The sequence below is a fragment of the Vipera berus genome, assembly GCF_964194415.1.
Source record: "Vipera berus genome assembly, chromosome: 1".
Classification (NCBI taxonomy): Eukaryota; Metazoa; Chordata; class Lepidosauria; order Squamata; family Viperidae; genus Vipera; species Vipera berus.
In genome coordinates, this window is record NC_138202.1 from 278,317,626 (window position 1) to 278,336,073 (window position 18,448).

Sequence of the window (18,448 nt, forward strand, 5' to 3'; positions counted from 1 at the left end):
TATATAGAGAGACATTTTAAGTGGGTTGAGAAAGATTTAAGACTTTTTAAAGTCTTAAGGAAATTACAGTATAGTTACATTGCCACGTGCCATTTTAGGTTATTAAAGTAAAGGTAAAGTTTCCCCCGCACCTGCGTGCTAGTCGTTTCCGACTCTAGGGGCCGGTGCTCATCTCCGTTTCAAAGCCGAAGAGCCAGCGCTTGTCCGAGGACGTCTCCGTGGTCATGTGGCCGGCATGACTAGACGCCAAAGGCGCACGGAACGCTGTTACCTTCCCACTGTAATGGTCCCTATTTTTCTACTCGCATTTTTACGTGCTTTCGAACTGCTAGGTTGGCAGAAGCTGGGACGAGTAACAGGCGCTCACTCTGTTACGCAGCACTCGGGATTCGACCCGCCAAACTGCCGACCTTCCAATCGACAAGCTCAGCGTCCTAACCCACTGAGCCACCGCGTCCCTTTTAGGTTATTAGCCGCCTTCAAAATTTTAGGTAACTTTACTGTTACTTTATGTACTAGAATAATTCTTTTATGAATCTGCAGCATATAATGCTTCACATATAATGGTTTATAATGCAGTACCCAAAGAGGTATACTAAAATTCTTAGTAAGAAAGCGGGCGTCCTTCCAAAATCAGTACCTAGGTGTGTACCTGATTACAGTGTTTCAAAAGTGCAACTCCAAGTAACATTGCTATTTTAACAGAGTCAAAGTTATTGATGTGCAAGCTTTGCAGCATATAAACTTGGCAATCATGCAAGCTGCCTGGGGAAATATAAAATATCAGTAAATAAGAATTTGGGGGCCGCTGTATAATATACATTGACAGAAGGAGTTAAAGCAAAATAAGACTGAACAATGAGATATACGCTCATATTTCAGGACTAAGGATTAACGCTATATTTCTGGATCCTGCTAAAAGCTATTAAGGAAGCAAAAGGGGGATACGACAAGTGGAATTGTTGTAGAAGGCAGGGCACATGAATTTCTTTTGAATTTTTTAGGATCTGCCTCTGTCTGGAAAATCCAATGATTGATAGTCTCTATCTTCTGGGTCAAGAGTCTCCAGGAGATACAATTTGTATTGAATTACAAAGATCATAAGCCTCTCTGGGCTTCCACCATACTTGTCAGGCAAAGAATGAAGGGGATCATAAAGTGGTGATTGAAGTTGCTTTTGCCACCATTGTTGCTACAATTCCAGATAGAAATGGTGTGACAGTCAGTGGAAGCTAGCTATGATCCATCAGTTGAGCTAGGTCAGGGGTGTCAAACTCAATTTCACTGAGGGCCACATCAGCATTGCGGTTGCCCTCAAGGGGCCGGGTGGGTATGGCCAGGGTGGGCGTGGCCTACTGGGTGGGCATGGCTAGAGTGTGTATGGCCTACTGGGTGGGCATGGCCAGCTCTACATTGTTCGCATCAAGGGTGCCTGTGGGGGCCTGGGTAGGAGTGGGACAGATCTGAGGGTCTCTGGCAGAAGGAGGGTCTCTGGGCCAGGGCCAAGGCAGTGGGGGCCGTTCCCTCACTGTTTCCAGGAAGGCTTCGCGGGCCACATGAAATCACCTCGCGGGCCGGATCCGGCCCCCGGGCCTTGTGTTTGACATGTCTGAGCTAGGTGGTTCATCATCTGGTTTGAATGGTTCCTTTGTCACCTGGTTCTGGTGCTGTGCCAGTTGGTTTTGATACAGGACCAAGGAATTAGCAACCAGCTCTTAGTGATGCTTCCAAAAAAAAAGCAATTGCCTGAATCTAGAACATTGGATTTGTTCCTTCCCCATAAAAGTGTTATTGCTGTAAAATGAAAACCATATTTATAATAGATGCAAGGAACAACACTTTGAGTGGTAGGACCACTGAACATGTGATTATTGCAGTGGATTAGTTTTATCTGTTTCTTTCTCACTTTACTGGAACTATCTCTCACAGTTTCTTGCACCATTAGTCTGCTAGGTGCACATGTATGTGTGTTGGGGATAAGGGACAGGGGTTTTCCAGATTTGTACACAGTTCTAAATTATAGGGAAGTTTATTTGGTACAGTATTTTTAGGTAAATAATTTGTGTTTATTTCTAATAACTACAGTGGCCTTAGCTTAACAAGCTATACAGACATCTCTATATTAAGCTTTTTACAGTTTCTTAACTGTCTTGATCCCCCCCTTTCCTCATTCACACTGGTGTTCCTTATCACAACTTTGATACCACTTCAATACTTTTGTATTGTGGGCTTGCCTTTAGCCTAGGGAGAAAAACAAACGGGGAAAACATGAATGCCATGAGCTTCTTGTAATTGTAGCACTCTGTCAAGCTGTCTTCCTTTTCTGAATTGTGCTGTCTGTCAACCATCTGGCTAGCAAACTCAAAATCAAGTAATCTGCAAGTGCCATTAAAGATAAACTTTATTGATTTGGAACTGAAGAAGCAAAACCAGGTCTGGTGTTCCCGCGTGAAAAGTTGCCTAGTTAACAATTGTTTTCCTTAACCCACACCCACTGGGTGTTTACCTTGCCCAATCGTATATCTTTGATTTGTTATGAAAATGGTCCACTTCTCCATCAGACATGGATGAGGCTTTGCTTGTTTGTGCAGACCGATTGCTGGCATGCTGCAGCCAGGCGACCCCTGCTCTAATACCAAGCACATTTCAGCCAATGTATTTGCTGTAATAAAAACTGAGTAGTGTAAGCTACTAATATTGTATCTAAAGAATAGTTTACTCGATTTTCCAATATTATGCTTAAATTCAAATAATATGGAAATGATTTTAATATTTGGGGAGCTAATGATGAATTTTATGTTAGCAATTCCTCAAATGTATTTTGGAGGGATGGGGAGAAAAGACAAAAATAGGAACTTTTGACCTTTCTTAAATGTTGCATGTTTTTTGCCTAAAAATTATCTGAAAGCTAGTTATATTTCACTGCCTTCACTATTTAATCATACTCCATCCATCTCTCCTTATCCAAAAAAACCAAATTTATGCTCTTTTTTTGTTAAGTGTGTTTGCCATTTTTTGAAATCAGCATGAAATATTGGATTCACAAAAATCCTAAATTTAGACCTGTGAATATGACTAATCGAGGACTTACTCGATTGGCATTGTCCCCTGATATTTTGACAGGCATGTAATTTATTTATTTATTTTATTTTACAGAATTGAAAGCATCCAGAGAATCCAGACCTTGAGTGAGAAATGACAACTGCCATAGTTAAATGGTGAAGCCAGATCTAGTCCAGTTACCAATTTGAAGGTGTGATTATAATAACATATGTGTCTCTGTGTGGGTCCTTATACACACCTACAAACCTATTGCTGCAACCATTCAAATTGGTTGTTGCAAACGTCAACATTTTTGCGATTTATGAAAGTGATCGCAAGCACCAGCATAGCAACCTGACAGCACGAGGACCAAAAATCCATGAAGTACCATCTGCTGCTAGTGGTCAGCCTCCCAAATGATCAGCAGCAAGTGAAGAAAAGAATTGCAAAATGTAAACAGAGCTAAACAGTCTCTGAAGAGAGTTAATGGCACCAGAACACCTAAGAAAGTGATAAAGTTTGAGCAGCAAATAGAGTGATATTGTCATTCCCAGAGGAGGAATTATGTGAAATTATCACGTCTTTTGCTGTATTAGAATTGGAGTCACTTGGATTTAATACGTTTGCCAATTAAGAAGTGACAGATAATTTTACAGTAATGATTAAAGAAGAACAAGCTAAGGGGCAGTGGGAAGACTCTCAAGGTTGACCTTCGGTTTTCATGCTTGTATTAAATTTGACAATGGAGCTATTTTTCCTTATCTGTTCCTTGCTAACATGGTACAAATACAAATAAATATTTGATCATCAACATTACTCAAAGCTTTTGGAACACTTTAAAAATACACTCCACTGCCACAAATGCATTGGTTAGAATGATGCATTTGAGCTCTAAGGAAGCCCAATAAGGAAGGAGCCTGTTGAAGAACCAACGAAGCAACGTGGAGAAGGTTTTTTTTTATTAGCCCAACATTTATTCTGAACTGGCCATTTTGCCTTCTTTTTTTTTTAACACACGATCAGTAAACTAAACAATCTGCTTTTAATTCTGATTCGTGTTTTAGCATTGAGGATATAGACTTTCCAGCAAAAAAAGAAAGTCAACAGCCCTCTGTCTTGGAGAAGGCTTCATAAGTCACCCAGGCAAACTTTCTTGCTTTAAAACTTTTAGAAAGGTTTAAAAAAGTTTTAAAAGAAAACACCTGCTAAATGAAAAGACACCTTTGCTTTTATGCCTGTGCGCGGCAACAATTTGTGAGAAAGCAGGCAAGGCAGCTTAATAAATTGGGTCACCTGCGAAGGTGGCAGGAATGCCACCGGCTGCCAAAGAAATGGGACTTCCTTCGGATTGCGAACGGTCTGGGTGGAACAGTGAGCAGCTGAGTTTAGAAAGGGCTTTTCCATCTGGCCTGGCACATTGCTAGCTGCACCGAATTCTGGCTTGTGGTCTTGCACAGTCTGTGTGCCTTTTCTCTCCCCTTTATGCAATCTTTCTCAGCTTTAGCAGCAGATGTTTTGGTCTGGTGGGAATAACATGCCAGAGGGTGGATTTGGGGAAAGATAAATGAATACGCACCATGTTTGCAAGTCCGACTGGAGGAAATCTTTTTAAAGCCTTAAGTTACTTGAAAACCTACACTTCTGCAAACTTTTGTCTCTGGAATTGTGTGATGCTATATTGGAAATCTCAGGCCGCATGGTGGTTCTGTCCAATTGAGCAAAAAGACGGCTCGCCACTTCTTTGAGCTCCTCTGCTGCGGTAGCTGTTTCTCCAAAGGACAAGTGTACCCCCTCACTCCACTGACTCCGAATCAAGATGAGCCTGACTGATTTTCATTTTTTTAAGTGTTACATTTTCTTAGCCAACTGTCATCATATTTTATAAGGAAATTTTTCACTATGCATTTGGTGGATATTTATAAAAACTGATCTTCTCTTCTGCTACACACACACACACACACACACACACACACACACACCACCCTCACCTCCTGATTCTGATCTGTCTTAAAACATTTGGTCCTATCAGTAGAAACTACAACTACAAAGAGATCTATTTATATTTGCTGCACTAGACATAGTACTTTCTTACGTCAAAAGGGAAAAAATACAACAAAGCATGTACGCAGCAGTGGAACATGGGCCTGTTCTCTTCAGCGATTCCAACATCCTCTGCCTCTCATGGAAAGGCAGGGTTCCAAAAAGTGAAAAGGAGAAACCTGTATGCCGGAGGCGATATTACGAGGAAGGCTGGCTGGCCACAGGAAATGGCAGGGGAGTAGTAGGCGTTACCTTCACTTCCAGCCACTGCAGAAAGGACAGAAACACACCCCAACGAATCAACTTTAATTTAAGAGGCCACAACAGTGAGGTGAGTAAACTCTCAACTGCTAACATTCAATCTAGGAAGTAGAACACTATCATCAAAACACACAAAGTGGATAAAGGACAGCACTTGGAATGCCGTTAAGATAGTTACATGGGTTGATGGTTTTCTTTGGCTGTGTTCGCCCATTAAGAGTTATCCCTACATACGAAGTCAAGTACAATTAAATGGGTTCTACTCCTATATTTTTAGGTGTTATAACTTTCTTTTTTTTTAAAGAGGGCTGGTTGAAAAGTTAAACTACGATTAACATTAGAGTAATTATTTAAAATAACATAAGTTCAAAACCTATTTTCTGGAGTTGGCTTCTTTAACTTATCACGAAGGTTTGCAACACACTGAACTATAGTTAACTAAAAGTGCAAAGGAAATGTCCACTGTAAATGGGATAAGAAGCTGTTACTTGTATTACTGAAAAGTATGTTAAAAGAAGAGGCAACATGAATGAAACCTGGTTGGGTTTTAAGTAATGGAATTTTATTTTTATGGCAATAGGCATATGTTCAACATTCAGATGTGTTCAGACTGGAATTCCTAGGAATTCTGCAAGTTGATGTCATAGCAAATCTCAAGGATAGCTAGATGGAAAACTAGAATAAATATGATTATATGTGTCATGGTTCCGACAGATGAAACTCTTCAAAAGAACTTCAAGGCATTGTTTACCTTAAAGAATCTTTTATTAGAGAAACAACTATTGCAAAAACTAAATTCCCCTCCCCTGTATGAAAAGTATCAAAGCACAATTCCCTCCTCCAATAAATAGTCATAAATCACATTTCCCAATTAGCTTGAAATGTGGGCTTTCTCCCCAGCTCTCCAGCCCACCAAAACTCTTATCAACTCTGGGCCCAATGACCTTGGATTCCCACGGCTGAGTTATTGTTATGACTAGCTGGACTCTCATCCACATTCCCCCTCCCAGCATCAACTAACTCTAAAAGCAATAGAGAAAAACGGCTGCATTTCCATCTTTTGTCAAAGTAAGAACATGCAATGTTAACAGCGTTGACATCATGGTTATATAAGTAGATGTGATTTATATATATGGTTGGTTTAGAGCAGGGGTGTCAAACTTGCAATGTCACTTGACATGTTGCGATGTATTGCGATTTTTCCCCCATTGCCGGCAATGGGGTGGGCGCGGTTTCAGCTTGACGTATCCAGCCTATGGGCTGGCAGTTTGGACACTCCTGGTTTAGAGCTTTTAGTTTATATAGGACTATAAACCCTGCCCAGACATAATGGGAAGCATTGCTTCTTCACTATGTAATATGCACACCTTCTCCTTTCCTCTCAGGCATATCAGACATTTTTGCCTGAGCAGAATTCTAGTTTGTTTAAAACTTGAGATGCAGAAGAAGGGAAGAAACTGAAGCTCATTGTTGCGTATTGACAAAGCTGGCAAGTGGAAGGTGGTGATCTTTATTATATATATATATAAGATGATGGTTGCTTCGGATGGCAGATTGTCCATGACGCAAACACATTTTATTAATAAGAATGAATTGTAACTGTACAACATGACATTTGAATAAGTAGATTGCAGAAATGGCCAAAGGACAGCACACCACCAGCGGGCAATTTTCATATAGTTCTGAGAAGCTTCTTTTTCCATTTGTCAGATTTTAACTTGCTTCTTATATCTGAACCTTTGGGCTCACACCCTTGCTGCTGCTTCTGTTAAAATCGCAGCTTGCTTCTGCTTCCTTTTTTAAGGCAAAAAGCGAACAAAAACCATGGCTGCTTGGACTGCTTAAAAGATTCTTGGGAAGAGCCACATTTAGAAAGGAAGTGTCAGATGTGGATGAACAAGGTTGAGTCAAATAAACAGAAGGCAATCAAAATAAGTATGTCAAATTGTAGTCCAGAACCATGGATAGCTCTGGTGAAGTTCTTCCTTATGCATACCGGTATATGTTTTCTTAGTAGGAAACAAAAGCCAAGTGGGCAGTTATACCTAATTGATAATAACACCTTATCCATTTCTTCTGGAGAAGCTGAATGATCTTTTAAAGCACCTTTGAATTTTCAGACTTCTAGGAAAGTGGCAAAGTGTGATCTCTATCTAGGATATTCTGCCATTCTTATTAAAGAGACCGGTCTGTGTCTATTGTTGTGAGAATCGTGTCCTGCACTTGGAAAGGTATGAGATGCATAACAGCTTATAATACTTGAGAACCTCAGTCTGAAATTGGGCTAAATGGTAAGGATTATGAATTTAATTTAGAGGGACAAAGTTATGAGGAATTTGGTAAGGAAGGCTGAGAATGAGGATAGGTTAAAATGATGGCTGGTTACTCACTAGGGGTACTTGCATTGTGAATAAATAGATATTGTTTATATCTAGGGTTAGGAAGTGCTGGGGACTAGATCAAGAAGCAACATACTGCCTTGGGATGGCTAACTTTACTAGATATAGAGCCTGAACTGTCGTGTTCCAGTGTAATATTGATTTTGTATTAATCATGGTCTATAAGAAATATAATAATCAAGTTTTATAGTTGCTAATCATAGAGAGACTGTGGCAATCTTCTTAGATTTTTGGGGGGAGGGATGCACATTTGTTTTTTAATATGCCATTTCCCACAATTTAACCACAGTTTTTGTTGATTTCTCTGTGCCTAGAAAATCAATCTGTCAGAGTAAAATGTAGTGTGAGGTTAGGCATATGTCTTCCCAGTGACTCCTGTCTACATGCAGCATATTTTCTATTTTCAGGAATTAAACCAAAATTGTTAGTGTGCTGAGTAAAACAGAAGAACTAATTTGCTTTTAACTTCTGTTCATTTGTTGAAATTGATTTCTGCAGCCATGACTTGGCATTCATTTCTGCAGGATACAATGAGATCCCGGAGAGAGCTAGTGAAGTCTAATTAGTTGGAAATCTGTGGTCTCTCTGTTATGTGTAACTTGTTTGAGATATATATCTTGTCATTTAATGGCAAAACATGGAAGAATAAAGGTCACCAGAATGTCAAATTTAGGTGAAAGTTTAGTACGAAAGCTGAATTTCTCATCTATGTTATATGGAATAGATATTGCCTTGATTAAACTGACTTACATTATAATACATCACTTGAATAGTTAAGGGCCCAAAAATGATTCGCAAAATAACTCCTCACAAACCTGGAATAAATTTATTTTCAGTCATAGGTGAATCTTTTTATAGGATAGGTGTGTGTGTGTGCGTGTGCGTGTGCGTGTGTGCGTGCGCGCCTTGGGAAGAAAAAATAAAAAGGTCTTTTCATATTCTGTGTACAAGTAACAATTGGACACTTTGCTCGTCTCTTAGGGAGTAACTGGGTGATGCTTCTAAAAGTATAGAAAACAGGATTTTTTTAAAAAAATATGCTATTTCTAGTTCCTTTAAAACATGCAGGTGATTTTTGTTTCATCTTGCACTTCCACTTATGCTGATAGAATGTCCTTCGATTTTGCGAAACAGATTTTTTTTATTTTATAAGAAGATATGAGATACACATAACCATAAATTAGCTCATCCGTACTTCTAAACCTATGTATTTTCTTTAATGTTAAAATACCAAGTTGACTGGTGTTTGTGTGTCTGCATGCGTATGTGTGCAGGTATCTTTCCATTGTATTTTAAAACATAAAATAGAATAAAAACTGTGCTTTACAGATTTAAAGTCTAGATTCATACCATAGAAAGCAAATGGAATAAGGGATAAAGACAATAGTTTTGGCTTTGTTTATTAATGTTATTTTTTAACTGATTTTAACTGATATCTGTTGTAGTGTTTTCTTGAATGCCAAACGCAGTACAGTTCTTTCAGATGTTTTGTTTTTGTTTTAATCTTTGATTGTTCAAAGATTTATATAGAGTATAAATCAAAAACTCATGGGATAGAGACTAGAGTAGAGTAGTGGAAAAGTAACCTTAAATCTATGCAGTATCTGTGTGATGCTACTTTGAAAACCTTTGTTTAATAGGAAATCACTGTTTACATACAGGCCTACTAGATCTTCTTCGATATAGGCCTATTAAATCTCTATAAAGAATACTCCTCATTTATAGAATATTTTTCCAAATTATTTAATTTTTCAATCATAAAACTCAAACAAAGTAATTGAACCTGTACTTCATTCTCTGTAAATCATAGTTATACTTCATCACAGGGGAAATGCATTAAAACAATGTATTACAAATCTTATTACAATTTAATATATGAAAACAATGTGGCATATTAAAAATCTTCCAAATAAAATAAATACTTTAAATAAAACAATCACCCAATTTCAAATGTAGAAGTGCAGTCTTTGATTTATTGCATATAATCCGGAGGGATATTTTTTTTTGTTAAGCTGCTTCAAGAAGATGTTTAAAAATAGGATGAAATATTGTTAATAATGCCACATACATTCAAATTATATTGGTTATTATTTTGTTTAACAGATTCCCAGTCTTACTGGACAAAAGCCAACATTAATTATTCACCTCCAAATGTTATCACCATAGAGAAATGTGGAAGGATTCAGATAAGTTTATTCAGGAGAGATATCATGAAACAAGATGCAAAACCTGTAAAGCAGACTTGGCATGAAGGCCTTAGAATAAATTACTCTCAGTAATCCATCCAACACAATCTGGTTTTATAAAAGAATATTAAGCATTGCATATTACTAATTAGATCTTTTGCAGCTGCCCCTCTTCAAAAGACTCTGGGTTCCTTGCAAAATATGATTTAAAAGAGTAGCTTCCAGACCATAGAACCCATGCTTTCGCACACGCCTCCTAGTCTACCACCAACTCATGGAAATCCACTCCATTAACCATACTTACTCTTCAGAGCAGATCTCAACACTTCCTCAACTGTTCCTTCCCCAAGTATTCAGGAGCCAGAAGAATGGTTCACCATATGCTACCCATAGCCTGAAGCCCATTTCCATTCCCAGATCCCAACAATTATGGACCCAAGTTCAAAGTAGGTGTCTGATCCCAGTGTGCCTTATGCCAAACTAAACAGAAATCCTAGCCACTGCAAGCTTTGCTGCACTGCCCCAACCTCCAGATTAATTCCTTAGTTCTTCACTTCCTACTATACTTTAAAATACAAATATTAAAAATGTGTGCATGCGTGTGAGGGAGAGAGAGGGGAGGAGAGGAAGGGAGGGAGGGAGAGGGGGGGAAGAGAGAGAGTTTTATCCACATTCTGGACCAAGAGTCTCAGCAAACAATGCCAACAAGAAATGGATTTCAAAAGAAAGAGGATCTCTTATTTACCCCAAGTTCTGTCAATCTGAAGATTGCCTATACCCAGCAACCTACATCCAGATAAGCAAGGATGAACACCAGACAAACAATCAAGCAGAAAACAATACCCAAGGAACTACCAAGAAGAAAATCACATCCCCACCAACACTAGCAGGGAAAGCTACTGTAGCAGGGCAAGCTACAGGGAACAAACCTCATACTATTTAGCACTGGTGATACCTAGTCAGGTAATGAAGTGCATGCAAGCAAACAACCAGGCCCAGAGAGCACCAAGGACTCTACAGACTCCCAATTTTCTTGGCATGTACAGTCCTATCATGGCCAAGCATGGCTTGAAATTCCTACTGGAATTTTTTGGCAGGTGTGTACACATGGCACACTTGGTTTCATGGGCATTTTGTTGTGATAAATTTAACTGCTCATTTTGTTTCTTTTTATTAATCCTAGCTGAAGAAATATTGAAGGATAGGATTTGATTTATGTCATGGAATACCTCTTTAACTTGTTTCACTGTCAGTTTTTCTTCCCTGGAGTTTGAAGAGCTGGAATTATTGATTCTTTTTCATTCTTTTTTTTCTTTAATTAAATGATAAAAGCCTGCTCTGAAAACATGATTCATTCCATCATTCTATCTCCTATTAAGAATTCCTTTCACAGCTGTGTAGCACTTCAAACATACAGGTGGTCCTTGGCTTATGTCCATTTGTTCAGCAACCATTCAAAGTTATGATGGTGCTGAAAAAAATGGACATATGACTGGTTCCTGAAGTTCCAGCCACCATTGTGGTCATATGATCACAATATGGGTACTGAGGTGCCTGGCTCACAATTACATCACATTTATTTGTATAACTCCTTTACAGGTTTCATTATGCTTCCATGGTGGCACAGCCATGTCTTTAAGGCCTTGCAAAAGGACAGTAGAGTTTTGGCTAATTTGACATCTGGAGGGATGATATCCCACAGGGTGGGTATCATGATAGAAAAGGCTCTCTTCTGGATTCCACAGATGCCGTTCTATATTTAATGGGACCTGAAGCATGTCTCTCCTCCTAGACCAGGGGTAGGTAAGCTATGCTGACTCAGGAATTCTGGGAGTTGAAGTCCATGGGTCATAAAAGAGCCAAGGTTGCCTACCCCTGTCCTAGACCAAGGGCTCCCAACCTTTTCTATCCCCCGCACCCCTAGAATGCTTCTGGTATATTCTCGCACCCCTTAACAAAAGTTGGAAATAACGGCAACAATTTATACATATACACTATAACTTTGAAAACTCAAGTTTTCGCACTCCAGGGAACCCCTGTCCTAGACCAAATGCAGATTCTAATCCATTGCAAAGACAAGCATTAATTTTTTTCATTGATTTTCTTATTTTCTGCATTTGCTCACAAGGCTAAGAAGCTAAGTGGTATGATGAATAATTATATATTTCACATACAATTCTCAATATGAAAAATTGACAAATTATATCCATTCATGTGGTTCAAAACTGCAAATGAAATATGGTAGAATGTGCAATAAAAGAAAAAATGTGTTGGCAGAAACAAAACTATTGCAGAACTATTATGGTTTTTTTTTTAAAAAAATTCTTTTCTCATCAGTTTAATAGTAACTCCAGAGGGTAAGTCGATCTACCTTTGTTTTTCCTTTGGCTTGCAAAAGAAATATTAAGGTTTTCATACTATGATGTGGCATCTAACTCACAGTGGGAAACTGTTACTTTCTTTCGCTTGCTAGATTAGTTATTGGATAATGGATTTCAGTTTGTGAATATTTAGGTGCCTAATCACAGAAGGAAATGTGATAAATTGATTAAAGTGAAGATGGACAAAAAGCATGATGTTTCTAACCAAAACTGAAGTGGCTAGAAATTGTAATGTTTCCCCATGATATTTGTTGTTCAGTCACTAAGTCTTGTCCGATTCTTCATGACCTCGTGTACCATAACACGTCAGACACCCCTGTTCTCCACTGTCTCCCGGCATTTGCCCAAACTCATGTCCACTGTATCAATGACACTAATCATCTCATCCTCTGCTGTTCCCTTCTCCTTTTACCTTCAGTCTTTCCCAACATCAGGATCTTCTCCAATGAGTCCTTTCTTCTCATTGGATGGCCAGAGTATTTGAGTGTCAGCTTCAGTATCTGTCCTTCCAAAAGACAGCCAAAATCCCCTTTAGGATCCCCATGATATAGCCTTCACCAACTAATCGAGAGTAGAAATTCACAGAATAGGATATGGAAGTTCTGTGGTTAGATTTTCCCCCCCTTTCCTTTCGGCTTAAAAACAACAAGGTGTCCCTGACTGAGGTTCCTATTAACTGGGGATACAGGGAGACATCAAACATATATTTTAACCCCCCCCCCACTCCCCAGCTAATAACAGATAGATTGGGAAAACAGCACAGATATAGGAGTAGCTTCATTCCTACTTGGGTTCCCCTTCATACCTTTTTTTAAATGTACAAAAACATCTAATCACAACTATTCTACCTGACCTCTGGTTTTGTGCTTTCAAAGTTGATTACATATTGTTATTCCTACAGCAGTTGGCAGCACCTAGCTAGCCAATAGTGACTGATTTTGAAAAACTAAATAAGGGTCAGAATTTATTAGTATTTGGGTTAGAGACCAGTAGAAAATCTCAGGACTTCAGATTAGACTGGGAAATTATTATTAAAAAAAATTCCAGAAGAAGGAAATGGTAAATAATTTCTTTATTGTTGTCAACCATATGGATGAGTCCATTTAGTCATTAGCAGGCAAACTCAATTAAAGAGAAGTTTGCCATCATGATTACCTATTGTACTTGTTAGGATACCAAGGATCTAGTTAACTCATCTGGTTACTTGATAAAGGCATCAGATTCTGCTAGAGGGTCTGGTAATGTAGTCCTGCCTTATGTGGGGAAAAGCCAGAGAAGAAATAATTTGGGGAATATTAAAAAGGCAGAATATATTTCCCCAAAGGAATAATGGAGAAGATCTTAAACAAAGACAGAAACCAGCCCCCAGAAATCAGCCCCAGCCCCTAGGCAGAGGCCAGCTTTTAGAAATGCAAACTCAGTAATCCATTCAGGAAGGTTGGAGCCAGGAAGCTAGAAATTAGGAAGACAAAGGCACCTAAAATCCATATAACCCCAACCAAATTCTATGGATAGGAGACATAACAGGATTAACTCACCAATACCAAAAGGGCACACTCAGACTCAGGTCGAAGTACATGACACAGGAAATACAAAGCCTCAAACAGAAACAGGAAACAACCTCAAGAGCCCCAGAAGGTATAAAAGCCCACCACTCTGCTCCATGTGGTCAGTCAGTTTTTCCAGAGCCATTTTTCTGTCTGGCTCTCCTCTTCAATAAACTACAACCTTCTTTCTAAAGCAGTCTCCATTTTGATTATTCCCGGCTTGGATTGGACCCTGGTGAAGATTTTTCTTCCAACACTTGTTTTTATTATTTTCTGAAATGTTCAGGGTGCTAGGAGTGATGGGAAGACAGCCATCTCTGATATGCCTGCTTCTGTGCTGGTCCAGATCCAGAAATGCTGTTAGATGTCACTTGGAACTTCTTTAGGGCAATGATATTCCCTATTCCTTCAAATGGAGTATCAGATGTGCTGAAACCATCTTGCTTCACACTTACACTATGTGGCTACAGAGGATTTGGTTTAGAAAACACACATGTTTTTTAAAAGCCCAGATGGATGATTACTGGAGTTGTTTGTTTATATTTTAGATCAAATGGTTAAAGAGCTGCCAGAATCTCAGTCAACATTTGAGGGGGGTGGGTGGGATTATAGTTTAGCAAACAACAGCCATATGGTAGTTACCTCATTTTAGAGATGCTGAAATATGACTCTTGAATCTAATACTAGTTTTACAAAAACAGATAGCAAAAAGAAAACTACCCACAAGCAAGCCAGATCTTTTCAGCTGAAAAATTATATATTTGGAAGTTCATTTAGAATCAATTTTTGCTTTGCTTTGCTTTGCTTTGCTTTTGGAGAGGCTGCAAGAGAATACATGTTCTATAGTTGTTGGGAAGCAGCATGTTAGTAATACAATTCATTTCCTATTCATTTACATGAAGTAATTAGTTGGACTTTCAACCATTTAAAGAAATCTTGATCAATTGGATTGGTTAGTTTTAGTACAGTTGCAAGAAAAAGTATGTGAACCCTTTGGGATTACGTGGTGTTTTGCATGAATTGGCCATAAAATGCGCTCTAAACGTCATGTAAGTCACAACAATAGAAAAACACAGTCTGCTTAAAATAATACTACACAAACATTAGTTGTTGTCATGTTTTAATTGAACATAAGACGGAAACATTCACAGTGCAGGGTGGAAAAAGTATGTGAACCTTTGGACTTAATAACTGGTTGACCCTCCTTTGGCAGCAATAACCTCAACCAAACGTTTCCTGTAGTTGCAGATCAGACCTGCACAACGATCTGGAGTAATTTTGGACCACTCCTCTTCACAAAACTGTTTCAGTGTAGCAATATTCTTCGGATGTCTGGTGTGAATCGCTGTCTTAAAGTCATGCCACAGCATTTCAATCGGGTTGAGGTCAGGACTCTGACTATGTCACTCCAGAAGGCGTATTCTATTCTGTTGAAGCCATTGTTTTGTTGAATTACTTGTATGCTTTGGGTCATTGTCCTGTTGCATCACCCATCCTCTGCGGAGCTTCAGTTGGCGGACAGATGGTCGTACGTTTTCCTGCAAAATGTCCTGATAAACACTGGAATTCATTTTCCCATCAATGACAACAATCCATCCAGGCCCTGAGGCAGCAAAGCAGCCCCAAACCATGATGCTCCCTCCGCCATGTTTTACAGTGGGGATGAGGTTTTGATGTTGGTGTGCTGTGCCTTTTTTTCTCCACACATAGTGTTGTGTGTTTTTCCCAAACAACTCAATTTTGGTTTCATCTGTCCACAGTATATTTTGCCAGTGCTGTGGAACATCCAGGTGCTCTTTTGCAAACTTCAAATGTGCTGCAATATTTTTTTTGGACAGCAATGGCTTCCTCCGTGGTGTCCTTCCATGTACTCCATTCTTGTTTAATGTTTTCCTTATTGTAGATGTGTCAACAAAAATGTTAGCATGTGCCAGAGATTTCTGTAGGTCTTTAGCTGACACTAGGATTCTTCTTTACCTCATTTAGCATTATGCGCTGTGCTCTTGCAGTCATTTTTACAGGACGACCACGCCTAGGGAGAGTAGCAACAGTGCTAAACTTTCTCCATTTGTAGACAGTCTGTCTTACCGTGGACACATGAACATCAAGGCTTTTGGAGATACTTTTGTAACCTTTTCCAGCTTCATGCAAGTCAACAATTCTTGATTGTAGGTCTTCTGAGAGCTCTTTTCTGCGAGGCATGGTTCACGTCAGACAGTGCTTCTTGAGACCAGTAAACCCAAAACAGGTGTGTGTTTTCAAAGGGCAGGACAGCTGTCAGCAACACATCCAATATCATCACACTGATTGGAGTCAAGGTTGGCTCACTCCTGGCTCCAATTAGCTCTTGGAGAAGTCATTAGGCTAGGGGTTCACATACTTTTTCCACCCTGCACTGTGAATGTTTCCATCTTATGTTCAATTAAAACATGACAACAGCTAATGTTTGTGTAGTATTATTTTAAGCAGACTGTGTTTTTCTATTGTTGTGACTTACATGACCTTTAGAGCGCATTTTATGGCCAATTCATGCAAAACTCCACGTAATCCCAAAGGGTTCACATACTTTTTCTTGTAACTGTATTCTTTACTCTACCTTCAGATATTCTCCCAATTAGTAGAAATGCTTCTGATTCGACTGAAATTCTGCCTATAACATGCAATTTGAGCTTCATATCTGCTGATTTTCTTTTATATAGCTGTTATTAGCTGCTTTATTATTTCCATGATACACAGACACACACACACGCGCGCACACACACACACACACTCAAAGCACATAGGGAATATTTATTGTTATGTAAATAGTGCTTCTTCCTCCCTTTCCACCCCCGCCCCCCCCAAAGTGGTTGATTTTTATAAAATAACCTCATAATCTAAGTTTGCAGAGACTATCTTCAAAGCTACTACAAAGCATCAACACAACAAAAAGAAAGAATGATAAAGGCTTGGTAGGAAGCAGATGATCAGTTCACTGATCTGTATTCTAACACAAAAAGGTCTAAAGGCTGTCTTCTTTTTTTTTTAAACCAGTCAGGCATATGTAGGAAAATCATTGCAATATAACCCTGTATGCCCATCCTGAAGAGTTATCTCTAGAAAATCAGCTTTGTTAAGAATTTAGCAGCCACTTACAAATATTAAAAGTATAGCTGCTTCTTTTCTTACGATGAAAAGTTGAGTATATTTTTACACTAGTCAGTAATACCGTTCAAGAAAAAAATGGCTTGCCTTACACAGAAGTGCAATTAAGGTACTGCTTTGATAATGATGACATGCATTTTATATAATAAAAGCTGTATTTGACTGCACTGACATTTGAAAAAGCAAATAAATTCAGTAGGTTTTCTTGCTCTGGAAGATCATTATTGTAGTAAAAAAAAACCTACTTGGCCTGGTTTGATTTTTTTCCCCCCTTCAAACATCCATACAGTAATAAAGCTGTGACTTCCTGCAGATACCTTTATCTTAAATATTTTCTATAGGTTAACGATTGGTGCTCTGGTAATAGCTTCTACTTCTGAGGGCAATTATCTACTCCACTCCCTAGCCTAGCTGATGAGTAACATACAGTATAAGCTTACCATACTACCGGTAATGATTCCAGTTTTGAATGCTGCCACCTCCAGTTAAGGCTGGGAAACATGCTTTCTGTGATTCTTTTATAAATAAAAAGAGGCATTTCTGTTGGTGAAACAGACAAGATAGGGATGGATGGCTAAAGCAGGGATTAAATTGGCCTCATTGTTTAAAGATATATCACGCAATAAAACTGTTCTGAGAATTTTTTTTTTAAAAAAATGCAACAAGACATGACTTATACTTTTGTCAGGATTTGTCTGTGTTGCTTTTTAAAAGTCTTTATGAAACACTAACTTACAGACAACGAAAGGCTTAGCAGAATGAAAGAATTTTGCTCTAGGAAAGAGATTTGTATTTTTGATGTAGCTTGAAATAGTATTCTAGACAATGTCATAAATAAACCCGGGATGTACTATATAAAATGATTATAGCTTAATTATTAATTTATTTACTATTTTATGCATTTAGCCTTTCCTAGAAGAGGCTTGGGGTTATCTGCTTCGGATTCTCCCATGTTGCCTTAATAACAATAACAGATGGTAATTGCGGTGTTAGCGATGACCTTTATAACTAAAGAGCTCTTTAAATGTTGGTTAACCTTTATTCGTCTTTCTTTCTACAGTGCCACATTGGCTGCAAAATTGAACAGCTTCTGATTTATATTTAATAGATGTAGTAATCTTTAGAGTGGGTTTACATTGTTGTGACTCAATGATGGTTTTTATAGTTTTCACTTGCTCATTCCACATCCTAGCAATAGAAGTGAGAAAATCTTAAAACACATTTTAAAGCCCATGCAACTTTTAAAAGGACAAGGTGAGTATTTCTCAACAAATAATTAATTTAGCATTTGACTGTAAAAACAACATGTGCAAGAAGGATCACATGCAATATTTCCGTTATGGTCAACCATGCGTTATGATGTGCCCTGAGTTATTTGTTAAGGAATATTTGATGGGTTAAGACAAAATTGTGTAAGAGTGATAGTAATACTTTTTTTCCCAATGTAA

At 38.6% G+C, this 18,448-nt stretch overlaps 1 protein-coding gene across 1 annotated transcript in view; it reads left to right on the top strand.

Moving 5' to 3' along the window:
* TULP4 (TUB like protein 4) overlaps window positions 1–18,448 on the top strand; it is an 87,091-nt gene that overhangs the window by 26,223 nt on the left and 42,420 nt on the right. Inside the window, exon 2 of the mRNA XM_081314550.1 lies at window positions 3,157–5,413. Within this exon, the coding sequence (XP_081170676.1) occupies window positions 5,162–5,413 (252 nt within the window). The 5' untranslated portion in view covers window positions 3,157–5,161. The remainder of the gene's footprint in view (window positions 1–3,156; window positions 5,414–18,448) is intronic.